This window comes from Pundamilia nyererei, unplaced genomic scaffold, assembly GCF_000239375.1.
Source record: "Pundamilia nyererei isolate P.nyererei 1_Seehausen unplaced genomic scaffold, PunNye1.0 scaffold00065, whole genome shotgun sequence".
Lineage (NCBI taxonomy): Eukaryota > Metazoa > Chordata > Actinopteri > Cichliformes > Cichlidae > Pundamilia > Pundamilia nyererei.
In genome coordinates this window covers 2,258,053-2,270,826 of record NW_005187466.1, presented here as the reverse complement: position 1 = coordinate 2,270,826, position 12,774 = coordinate 2,258,053, and the positions used below count along the sequence as shown (strand labels likewise).

General features: G+C 39.9%; 2 protein-coding genes across 3 annotated transcripts; both read left to right on the top strand.

Annotated features, from left to right (window-relative positions):
• The first annotated feature begins 298 nt into the window (after positions 1-298).
• Positions 299-3,806, top strand: acp5a (acid phosphatase 5a, tartrate resistant). 2 transcript variants are annotated; one of them, XM_005735824.2, is made up of 7 exons: positions 299-620; positions 1,345-1,490; positions 1,989-2,079; positions 2,155-2,354; positions 2,446-2,570; positions 2,666-3,011; positions 3,104-3,806. In XM_005735824.2, exons 3-7 carry the CDS (start codon positions 1,989-1,991, stop codon positions 3,341-3,343), a joined length of 1,002 nt encoding a protein of 333 aa, XP_005735881.1. In that variant the 5' UTR covers positions 299-620; positions 1,345-1,490; the 3' UTR covers positions 3,344-3,806. The 2 variants fall into 2 exon arrangements, with proteins under 2 accessions (XP_005735881.1, XP_005735880.1); XM_005735823.2 differs by lacking the exons at positions 299-620; positions 1,345-1,490 and adding an exon at positions 1,750-1,839.
• A 6,253-nt stretch (positions 3,807-10,059) lies between these two features.
• Positions 10,060-12,694, top strand: syce2 (synaptonemal complex central element protein 2). Its single transcript, XM_013911505.1, has 5 exons — positions 10,060-10,081; positions 10,608-10,716; positions 11,502-11,581; positions 12,042-12,156; positions 12,268-12,694. Exons 2-5 carry the CDS (start codon positions 10,642-10,644, stop codon positions 12,448-12,450), a joined length of 453 nt encoding a protein of 150 aa, XP_013766959.1. The 5' UTR covers positions 10,060-10,081; positions 10,608-10,641; the 3' UTR covers positions 12,451-12,694.
• Positions 12,695-12,774: the final 80 nt, after the last annotated feature.

The window sequence follows — 12,774 nt, the reverse complement described above, 5'->3', positions numbered from 1 at the left end:
AAGCCGCAACATAAAAAAAAAAGGAGACGAACAACAGAGTGTGGGTGAGAAGAGGGTTCATCCTAAAATGGAAAACCAGGTTGGCTAAAATGGCTTGTGCCACCAAGGCAAAGACTAGTGCACTGCCGGGAAGCTTGCCTCAGGTATGCTTTTATCCACACCTGACTAGGTGTGGCCAATTAGCACCAGCTGAAAACACTGAGACTATTAGAAGCTGCACAGGGACGTAACAAGCTCTGACATGTGACAGCTGCAAATGATTTGTGCATGCACAGCCAGACTGCTGTGAATGCAGCACAAGCATACGGCACCCACGCTCTCCCTACCTGCGCTGCTATTAAAGCTGACAGGAACCCTCACTGACCCGTAATTAGAGGAGTGTAGTTAAAGTTATTTGAAAATTTAAAGCACATTTTGCAAGCTTGATCCAATATTAGCACTCCCAGTGAAATTTGATAAAGATTAAAGGAGGGGACAAGTGGAAGCTCCAGAGATGAGGGTTTGCTGACTGTCGGCAAAAACAAAAAACTTAAGGACAGCAAATTATTAACAGTAAAACTCATCTTGTGTTTTTGTTTTAGCAAATGAATATCGCTCGAAAACAACTTCAGGGAATTGAGGTCTGTAACCACACTAAAAGGAGAACTGCATACTTTGTTTATGCATTAGTATGTGACACCTCTAGGTGTGAGAGACAATTCCAGTAATGTCTTACAGCAGTTTTTCTTGATAGAGGCTTCACATACTTCAACCTTTTACCAAAACTTGTGTGAAACACTGTGAAAAAGTCTTCAACCTCTTTTTTTTGTTGGATATTTGTAAGACTTGCGTGTTTCAGATCAAGCAAGTTCTAATATGAGATAAAGATAAGGCTGGTTTTCAGGTGATGATCGTCATTTATTAAGGGAAAAAAGGCCCAAACCAAAATGAATTAACTGGGATTAACCACGTTTTTTGGAAAGCATTGTGAGTCAGTGTTTTCAGTCGTTATGCAAATGTAGTGTTTGTAAGGTGGGGAAAGCTGCAGTCAGCTGAAACTGAAGTCATTTGAATGGGTGATCAAACATTTCAACCAGTGAAAATGCAACGTCCAGACGAAAAGAATCAACTTTCTTTGGTTCATGTTTAATTCTGCAAGACTATATTCAGCAATTTGACCCATTATTTTACTGAACTTAGTGTTTTACGTGTTATTTTGAAGTTATTCAAAAAGCAGGAAGCAAAAGATTGAAAGAAAACAAGCTAAACAGGAAAATCAGTGAATAATATTGAAGTGGAAAACATGTCTGGACACCAGCTATATTAACCACAATAGATCACATGTGTGCCCTTATGACCTTCTAGTCAGTGTCTGAGCAATGATCATGCCTCTCCAGCGTGTCCCGGGGCTGGTCCTCCTACATCCTCTCCTCCAGGACTGCTGATAAAAGGCGAGGGGGGAACGACGATCACTCTGAGGGTGGAGAGTGTCCCAACAGATCCCATCAGCCGTGAGTGTTTTGTCTTTGACGACATTATCTCTGCATATTGGCACCTATTCTTTACACATGGAAAAGCTGTTTCCCCCCCTCATCAATCAGGCAGCACTTCACACTGTTGTTGTGGCGTCTCTGTTGAGGGTCTTTTTATCTGTTTAATTATGTAGACGTTTGACCTTTGCCTCACACACACACGGTTTCTTTGGTTGGTTTCTATTTACTCCAGCTGAGGTATGTCAGCTTTAGGCTGCAGCCAATCACAAGTCACCTTTAGGACAAAAAGAAAAGCACAACTGAGGGACTTGTTCTTTAGCGTAGTGGGAGGCAGAGAGAGAGAGAGCGCAAAGCTTAGAGTCACATGGTAGGTTGTGGTTTTGGTTGTTTCATTTTGCTTCTGCTTTGTTGCTTTTGCAGGTGCTGACTTTCATTTCTGTGGTGTCACATCTTGTGACTGAGCCGAGTTTAAATTTGCCGTTAACTTAAATTCCAATGCTTTGTTTGTCTTTGAAGATGGCAGTCACTATTTTATCCATCTTGATTGCTGCCATCCCCGTGGCCTACTGCTATCCAACTGCCTTCCAAAACCTGGAGGAAAGTCGCAGTGAGTATTACGCCACACTGACTTTCATAAGCTTACTTTCCAATCAGAAGTACTAATATTCTTTTCCTCTTACAGGCAACAGAACCTCCATTAAGTTTCTGGCAGTGGGCGACTGGGGTGGTGTGCCTTATCCCCCCTACATCACTGCTGTGCAGAAGGCCACAGCTCAAGAAATGAGCAAAATAGCAGACCAGATGGGAGCTGATTTTGTTCTTGCTCTGGGCGATAACTTCTACTACAAAGGTGTGAACACTGTGGATTCTCCTCGGTTTAAGGTGAGTAGAATAAATGTGGCGTGAAAAAACAACACTGTATTTTAAAACTGTGTGTTGAAAGCAGTAACTATGTTTTCCTCCTTCTTATCAGGAAACTTTTGAATCTGTGTACACTGCAAAGTCCCTCCAAGTCCCTTGGTATGTGATCGCTGGCAATCACGACCACGCAGGGAATGTCAAAGCCCAGATCGACTACAGCAGCAGATCTAACAGATGGTAAGGGGCAGAATATAAAGTTCGGACATATTAAAGTTTTAAGCTTTTAGGAAATACTCAGTTAAATTTTGATGCCTCTTCATTACCTTTGATAGGAAATTCCCCTCGTACTACTATGAGCTGAACTTCCGCATTCCCAACACGGGGAAGACTCTGACCATCATCATGCTTGACACTGTGATGCTTTGCGGTAACTCTGACGACAATTCGGACAAGAAGCCAAGTGGACCCCTGAATGAATTGGATGCCAATCGCCAGCTGGCTTGGCTGCAAGAGAGACTGGCTCTGTCCAAGGCAGACTTCCTGTTGGTGGCAGGCCACTACCCTGTTTGGTCTGTGTCCGAGCACGGCCCCACAAAGTGTCTGGTGCAAAGCCTCCGTCCACTGCTCATCAAATACAAGGCCACTGCTTACCTCTGCGGCCATGACCACAACCTGCAGGTTGGTTCGGGAAGAGTATGTTTAACATTTGATATAAATCTGCATATCTACTCTTAGAGCTACAATGGATTTTCCTCTTCTTTCTCCCACAGTACCTCGAAGAGTCTAACATAGGCTATGTGGTGAGCGGTGCTGGAAACTTCCTGGATCCTGACACCCGTCACTGGCACCATGTTCCCAAAGATTCTCTTAAGTTTTTCACCGGCAAGGCTTCAACACTGGGAGGATTCATCCATGCAGAAGTGACAAAGAACAAGATGACCGTGACTTTCTACCAGGCGAAAGGCACTTCTCTCTATCGCACAGTTCTCTCGCAAAGAGATCTTGAATAGACTGATGAGCAGGAACAGTTATATACGGTGTAATCTGCAGCGTAAGTGTGAGTCTTGATCTCTTGTTTTAAAAAAATCTTTGGCATTAATTTCAAAGCATTTTTAAAAGAATCATCTGGTTTTAAATGTGACTTTATGCTACTGTAAAATAAATAGTGCCTTTGTCATCTGTCCTGAACTTTTGAAAATGTGGCTGTGGTGCTTGAATTTCTTACTCTGCAAGTGCATCTGAATTTGTCTTTCAAAACAAATGAGAAATTAGAGAAAGCATTGAATGATTTGGGGGCTTACACTGATTTCTGAAACCTGTCAAGTCTTATTCAATCCAAAGACTTAAGAAATGTACACGTTTTATTACCAGTTCTGATATAACTGACTGTTAATATCAATGAATTGGTGAGGTATGCATCAAAAGAAAGGCACTTTTTTTTTTGCAAATAAAAGACATATTGTGACAAATTTAGAGTTGATTTATTCATCTGTTACATGTGTGCCAGAAACAGCACTTCATCACATCAGGAGATTTAATACTGATGAGGCTGGCTATTGCTGAAGGACAGGAGAGGTCAAGACTTTCACAGGGAGAGCCCTTTTGTCTGTGAGAGAGAACCACCTGGCCTGCCAGCAGAGGATCAGGCTCGACGACAGCAGATTTGCAGTGACTGTGATCTGAATAAATTCAGCCAGCCAGTCAAAATTAACCTGGGAAGGACGCAGAGACTGACAACAGGCTGGTTTTTATTCTTTCTACCTTCGTCTGCTGATATATATTTAAAAAATTCATAAACTAAAATCTGTTTCATATAAAAAAAGTTATGAGAATCGTTGATTTTTATTCTCCATTGTCAAAATATGTTCACCCATCGCTTTCAGAAACAACAACAGGCAAGAACTATAATTTATTCTACATAATGTAATGCCACAAACATTTTTACCTTAAGCTTGGCCTTGCCTTAACTACACCGAGGCTATTACAGGGCCGGTGAGTGTTATCCTGATCCAATTGGGATGAGTTAAAGTCCACTAGTGTCATGCATCATCAGAGTGAGAGCAAGAATCACCAAGTGAGTCAATGCTGATGAGAAGTCAGTTGAGGGTAAGCCATCACCTGAAGATAGAGGACTGCCAAGGATCACTTAACCCTGACTTATTTAAATCCACTGTAGACCAAAAGAAAACCTGACTGAGGTACATGTCAGGTCAGACACTAAAGATTAGGCAGTTTCTAAAGTTCCTGTATGTGAGTCAGTCTACTGATCTTTCACATCTAGTGGATGCCTGTATGTTCTAGCAGTACATCAGCAGCAGTTAAAATTCAGGTTTTAAGTGGCTATCATACATATTTTCAGAACTGGCATGAATGGAAAAAAGCACTAAAAAGGCAAAAATTTAGCAGATTAAGTCACAAACATCTTTAGGAGACCAAAATACATCTTAGACTTCTTAAATCTAATTTCAAGAAAACTGTTAAAATAACATACAGATGAAGCCCTTGATCGGCCCTCTGCTGCTACAAAGTTAGCTCAGTTAGTTAGTTAGGTTTGTTGCCACTGACACCACTGAAATAGAAGAGAGCACAAAATGTGGGATTAATAACAAGAAAAAGAAAAGCATTGATTTGATTTAAAACAAAAGGAAAAAAAGGTTTTAAAAAGTTTTTTTTAATCTATGTATTTAGTGAAATAAAAAAGTTGTGTCATCAATTAGCTGTTTGAGTTGTCTTGAGAAGCGTTTGTGCACCTGCACATCTGCAATGCTCCGCTCCACATTTGTGCATTTGTTTTCCTTTCAAGCAAAAGCAAACATCAGAGGCAGTGTTTAAAAATGCAGTCATAGAAATTTTAACCCTCTGTGCCTCTGTCACACAAAACCCTTTCAGAGAGCTCAATCCTGGGTCACTTAAATCCAATCATTTCCTCTCCCCATTAATCTCTGGCTCTTTACTTCCTGCTTCTGCTCTTGACCCCTCTCTTCCCCGGAAGCCATTGAAGATCTTCAGTCATTCGTCTCACACAAGATTTGGAAGTTCATACGCTGAGAATGGCCCGATGCTGTCCGATTATCTAATTCCACAGCTCAAAAGTAATAAAGGGACACTGTATTAAAGGCTAAGCCGCTCATCTAATCTTCTCTCCGTAATCTCCACCCCTCACTGAATGCTGACCTCCGGGTTTCACAGATGGAATGAGCAATGTGAACTCAATGAACGTTCCCCCTGAAATATGTTACTCTGGTCATTTTTCTCCTTTTAAGCTCCAGGCCTGTACCTAAAAAGGAGATTACTCCACCTTTGCTGGCAAATGTCGTATTAACATGGTCTGTTTTTATGAGTGAAAGTGCTGACAGCGTGCAAATGTGTGTGTGTGTTGTCACAGCCTCCATGTGCTTTTAATCTCCACGGATTTTGCCGGCCAATATGCTGCTTAAAATGGCCCCTGAAATCTGTCATTTGGTGTTGTATAACCATGTTTTTTTAATCCCAACAAGCAAAAGAAAAGCATCCCTTCTACAGATGTTCATTACATATACACATTTTTTTTAGAATTTAAATAACAATCAATTATAAATTCTTAGAAATAAAAACTTGTTTTATTTGTTGATGTTGCTTTTCTTAACCTCAATATCAAAGTGGAGATTCTTGTTCTGTTTTTGTATTTTCCATTTTTTGAAGTAACCTTCACATCTTTAGAAAGCATCACACAGTCACCTTAAAGAGGTCACACTAATCGAATCAACTTCACCCTATTAATTAGCGAGTTCAGCCTATCCTCCTAAGGCTCAGAATATATTTAGTATAGGAATAAGTCTGTGTTAGCAAATGGACTAAGCACCAATATTCACCACATGAATTCAGCACAAACACCTTCAAGGTGCACTGCTTTCATTATTATTTCTCTTTAGGTATTTAAATTTTGTGAATAAACTTTGTGATATTATTAACAGTTGTTAATAAAAGCTTTAATACATGATATTAACTGAAGTTTGAACCTTTGCCTTTGTTCACAATTATAAATGTGGTTAAATGATCAAAATTAAGTTCTTTATATCTTAGCTACAGACTTTAGCGACAGTTTAGGATGACATGACAACTGGCAGGAGAAAAAGGTATAATCATGATGATAACTTGGCACAAATCCACAACAAGTGAAGGCTGTTAAACAAAGTATCACAGGCTCTGCGTGAGCTCAGGACTGCAGGAAATGTGCAGTAGTCTGTTCCCGTCTTGGTCGAATACACATCAGCTGCTCCAAGAGAAGGAAATCCATGCATGCAAACTGGCCTTGTGAGTCATACAACTTGTGTATTTCCAGACAGATAGGGTGACTCTAGGGCAGGTTTGGAAAGGTGTTTCAGACATGACAAAAAGGAGCTAAAGAAGCTCAGCAGAAGAAGGTTGATCCTTTGTGTTCTTCATGCATCGCTCTCCTTTGGGATTGGTCGACTGTGAGAAGGGCTGCCCAGACTGATGGAGCCTGGGAAAAAGGACGGTATGTAGTGGGAGACAGTCATCAAAGGGCTGGGCAGCGGGCTCTCATGTTCGGGCGTCATAGGGATGATGATGTCGTCTTGATCCCACACGTGGAAGGCATTTGGGTGGGAGTGAGTGAGGGCAGGTGGCATGTGGTGAGGGCTGACTCCCTCCACCTCTCCATCTTTCGTTAGCTCCTCTTCAATTGGTCCCAGCAAACAGTCTGTAGATGGATAAAAAAGCAGGGATAAGATCAAAATTATTGACCTTTACTGTCCTATAATTTACTTCTGAAACACCCAAAATTCAGTCTGCACAGCAGTAAAAGGCAAATCGAGTAACCTCGGGTTCTTTAAGAAATAAACTAATAAATAAAACGGCGAACTAGTAAAGAGCATGTTCATAGTTGCATTGCACATTGACAATGATGTCAGAAAACCTCAGCTGCAACTCCACCAAACCTGAAACTTTGGTAATGACCTTAATCATAATGTTTCTGTTCTAGTGATAGTAGTTTGCAGTCTCTTCACTTGTGTTTAGCAATCCTTTAAAAATAGCGGGTGTGTTTTAAAAAGGATACAGCCTGGTCCCAGTACAGGGATCTCCAAGGTGAAAGGATTTAAGGTTTGGACTATTAATACAAACTACTCCAACTACTACATCACATTAGCAAACACCACAGCACATCACTTTATTCCAATTTAAAAAAATAAAATAAAATATGGTCTTGTATATAAAAAAATTTTCAGATCATTGGAGTGAGCAGCTACCTCTGATAGAATAGATTACCTGTTATATCCAGCATGAGGTCTTTGATGAGATGACCCACAATAGCGTAAGCTACAGCAACCACGACCAGGGCGGCCATCAGAAGGTAGAGGACAGATTTGGGCAGCTGGATGAGATCTCTGGGAGGAGGCTTGTACTCCTTGTAGAGAGGCTCCTCATTGTAAACCAAATACTGAAATGATGGCAATCCTTCTTCTGTGTAGTTAAAACTGTCCATATTCCCAGATTAGCAGCCTCCACGTCCAGCACAGAGAAGCAGTTATTCCATTGCATGTATAATTTACCTTCTTGCTGAGACGTCACTCCCAACAGTTTACAGGAAAAGTGTCAAAATCTACATCTGTTATCATTTCAAATCCAGTCAAGGAGTAAATTTACCCACCTGCCAAGACCATGTGTTTGCTGCTTGCAGATTTAACACATGTGGATCCCTCCAGCTCCAGCTCATATTTCTACCCAGCTTATTCTTTAATTTGCATTATGATGCATGTTGTTATCATCAGTTCATCCTCCAGTAAAGCAAAAAAAAAATCAGGATATGAGCCTCTGTGCTGCCTCCTGCGTGCTGCAATCTCTGTTCTGAAATAATCCAGACTATGATCAGCAGCAGAGCAAGAGAGAGAGACAGAGAGAGATGAAGGGAGGGATTAAGCTCCAAATCACAGCAGCGATCAAGCAACTCCTCATCCCATCCCAATCCCAGCCCACAGAATGACAGAGCACCTAATCCACAACTATCTTGTAAGTGCTTACTCAGCTATAATACTCACTTACTATTAAACCCATTCCCACAAATCCACACATATGAAGAGCATCCCAGTGAAAAGCTCAGACAAACCAGCTTCCTAAAGGTGTTTCACCATTACTACTAGCTTGCATCCTTTCTTTTGAAAAAAAAAAAAAAAAGATACAACATATAAAAAAATGAAACTATGTCTCGTGAAAAAGTACATAAAAAAAGAGTTTTCTTTCTACAGCCTTTTAACAGGAAGTTGTCTGCATGATAGCTTCAGACACTATTGGCAATATCTAAACCAGCTTAATGGGGTCATCACCTGGAAAGGTCTAAATTTAAAAAGCTGGGTCTTCTTAAACATTACCTAATGTTTGCCTTCTTTTGAGCTCATGAGCTGCGTTGCTCGTCTTGGTCATGTTGGTGCCATATTATTGGAACATCAACCAGTCAATCTAATGTAATATGCAAAGAACTGTTGTTTTCAAGTGCAGCTGCAAAAACTTTGCAGTTAAAGCGCAAAACACATCCAAATATCAGTTGTAGGAAAAAAGCTTAACTCACTCACTTACTGCAAGAAGACCACCATTTCTGGAAGCTGATAGAAATAACGTGAATTTTAGTTCACACTTTTTCTTCTAAGCCAAATAAAAGTCAATTTACATACATGAGAAATATACATAACATCAAATCAGACTATTGAATTCTCAGTGCACTTAGGTATGTGGACCTGATCAAGGTGACCTGCTGAAGTTCAGTGGGATGGCTGTACCTCAGGAAGTGGAGCAGGTCATCTGCCCGTCCGAAGTTGGGTGCTCTGATTTTTTTAAGATGATGCAAACAAGATCTAACATAACCATACTTGATGATACACGCTCATTTACATGATACATGGTTAAAAAACTGTTTGCCTCTGTCCTAACTCATCACATCCTGAGCAGCATTGAACCTGGATTAAATGGGAGTGGAGACAGTGGCAAGTAGCGTTACTACTCCCTCTTGTGGTGACAAGTTGCAATAGCACCAAAAACATCAAACGGCTCTAACACCAGGCAGAAGTTTGAAAATGTTAGAAACTGCTGATCTATTTGAATTTCCTCACATTTCCCCATCTACAGAGTTTATAGATGGTCCAAAAGGAAGTATCCAGTGAGTGGCAGTTCTCTGGCTCTCTTCTTCTCTACCTTGTTGATATCAGAAGAAAAGTGAAAACACATCATCTCTGAATGCACATAAACATAAAACCTTGAAATCTGGGCAAAAGAAGACTAGAAAAATATTGCCTGACCTGATGAATCGCGTTTTCTGCTTAGACATTTACTGGTATTATGGTATGTAAGAAATATGACAAATACGTCCATTTTTAAAGTCGGTTAACTCTCAGTTATCCAGACGTCTCAGTTTCAATAAATATGTGTATCTAAGCTGCTTTTTCTTGTATTAGGATATTCTAAAAATAAAGTATATACATAAATTAAGCCGCTTGGACTATTTTTTGTTTTTAGGATCATTCAGATGGTTGTTGTTTTATTAATTTATTACAGTTAACTAAAACTTAACCAGTAGTTTCATTTAGTTTAACTATGATAACCTTGCTTTTATATCTACAAAATTATAATCATACGTCGGTGGTGTTGCGTTGGGCTCTTTTAATAAAACTCCTCATTTAGGCGATAACGTGGAATCCCACCATCTTTATTCCAGCTCACCCTAAGTCATGACATAGCATCACTTCCTGTCTAGAAGGGTAAGTACTGCCCCCTAGTGGCGCATGATATTCACCAATATAGATTACGCCACAGGTGGGTTTGGAGTCGAGTGTGGTTTACTGTTGCTTTACTATTCCCAACTTTTCGAGGTATCTGGGAACATCTCCCCGTTTAACCATTAATTGCAGACACACATGATATATACATTCTGTGGTTTTAACACAATAATGTTCAAGTAAGTATGGCTGAATAGGTTTTAGTAGAAAAACCGCCGGATTATGACTCTAGCTTTAATCCTAAATAGGTAGTAGTTAGCCGTTAGCTAGTGTAAAGCATTATTTGTGTAGCAGTTTTGGGCCAAAGCTAGGTTATAGCCCTTGTTTATTACTGTATATGACCAACTGAATAATGTAATATGTATGTTATATAGAGGGGTTCTTTTTGTACGCAAATATGCCTGTAACTAAGCTAGCTTTACAGACTAGCCTAACTAGCTATATACTTTTGCTAATGACTGTATTTTAAACTTTTTTGTAATGGTGTGATTGTTTTTCCCCCGTTCAGCTCAGATTTAGCTTTGCAGAGTCAAAAGGCCCAAATGGATTTTGGCTTTGAGGACCTACCATCAAATTTTCAGTACACTCCCAAGAAAGGGTGTGAAGTCTCACGGATGGTAATGTGTATTCTCTTAATACAAGAATAAAAACAATACTGGCATATTTAGATAAGGTGACAAAGATTATGTGCAGTTATGATTAAAAACACTATATGAAAATAAATAATGGTCCACAGGTGTGTCATATCAAGCACCTAGCTGTGAAATCTTTCTTCATTTGTGAAAGGATGGGTCTTTGCTACTGTTGCAACAAGTCAGTTTGTAAAATTTCCTCCCTACTAGACATTCAGTGATCAGCTGTTAAGTGTTATTATTGCAAAGTGGATGCATCTAGGATCAGCCATTTACAAGGTAAAGTTGCAGAATAGGGTTTAGGGCATGGTTTTGACTCAGTAAGAGGTTCAAACCTCCTCTGGTTTTAATATCAGCACAAAAACTGTTCACTGGGAGCTTCTTGTGTGGGTTTCCATGGATGAACAGCTCCTGCAGGTGTAATGTGTAGGTGCCCTAGTGTTTCTGTGGATACAGTGTATTCCAGGAGGGGCCAGTATCACCACACCACTGCTTAAACACCTAAGACTAACACTTTACAGGCGGCTCTTTCCTTTAACATTGGGATATCTTTTGAACGGTAGTGGTCCATCCCTCAAATTGAGCTCTAAGGAGGAAGGTACTGTAGCCTAGTGCCTTAATTAATCTGAGATTTTACTTTGGGTGATTGATGATTTTACAGGTTAAACTATAATTTCAGTTCTTCCTCCTTAGATCTCCATGATTAATGTTTCTTATACAGCTGATTAAAGTAGAATAATTTCTTTGTTTCATTATGTTTGATGAGGCAGACAGAAGACACAGACTGTGATTCATCAAGGGGGGAATCTTCAAGTGTGAGCGTGACTGAGATTCAAGAGCACCGTAGCAGGTAGATCAGTCATCTTTACTCACCCAGCTGTGTAATGTTGGGAACGTTACTTTAAGATCACTTGTATTTTTCCTCAAATAATAAGTGCTTCTGTACTTAAAGGTTTAAGTTACTGTATATTTAATCCAATTGTGAATTAAATGGGTGGAAGAACCATGGACTGCTATGTCTGGCAAATAAACAAAGTTTCCAATTTACACTAGTTATGAATTTATTGGTTACATTAAGTTACTAAACTAAAATAATTCCTGCCCAATGTGATGAAAAAGAGTGAGTGAAAGAGAGTGCAGCCCTTAAATGATCAGGAAGACAGGATTTCACTTATGTGCTAAAAGAACCAATCTGTGATGGGGGATAGAGGACAGATCGTTAGGTAAAGGAAGTGGGGAAAATGTTAATTAAATAGGAATCTTAACTTCAATAAGGAATTGGATTCTAATCTAATCTACATTTGTTGTAGCTCAAGGACAGATGATATCAGCAGAAAGGCACAGGAATTGGTGGAAAAGATTAACCAAAGCCGCATCAGTAACGAGAAAATGATAGACAGCTTTCAGGAGACATTGGTAGAAAAGGTACAAAATTAATTTTATGCATCTAGCTGGAGCTAGTAGCAGATGCTCGGCTGTCATGTCTACAAAGCTTCTGACCATCTCTGATCTGTTCTGATCCTTTCCATCTATCAGGTGACAGATTTGTGCATGCAGATGAAGGAGCACATGTACAGGGTCTTTGAAGAGAACAGTGACAGGATGCAGGTGAATCTGCAGGAGCTGCAGGAGGTGCTGGACAGCTGCACAAAGCTCAGTCATGAGCTGCTGGAAGCCAACAGAGCCCTGGCATGTCTCCGTGAAGGAGACATGCCATGAGATTATAATTTCTATCTGAAGTTAATCGTATTGTGAACTCATTAAGTTATTCAGTATTAGTAAATATATTCAGTGTAATGTTCAGTGTTTTGCTTCCTCTTTCTTTTGGTTGCTTATAGGACAATAGTTCTACTTAACATTGATGGCTTCAGTCCAAGATAGGAAAAGTTGAATACTGTTTTCTCTCTCTTTTGTTTTAACATAAGTTGATTTAGTACAGAACATTAACACACACACACATTCACTATGATCACATCACTATAATAGAACATATGAAGAACTCTGAGCAGATTGGATTCAGCTCATTAAAATTCACTTCAAACC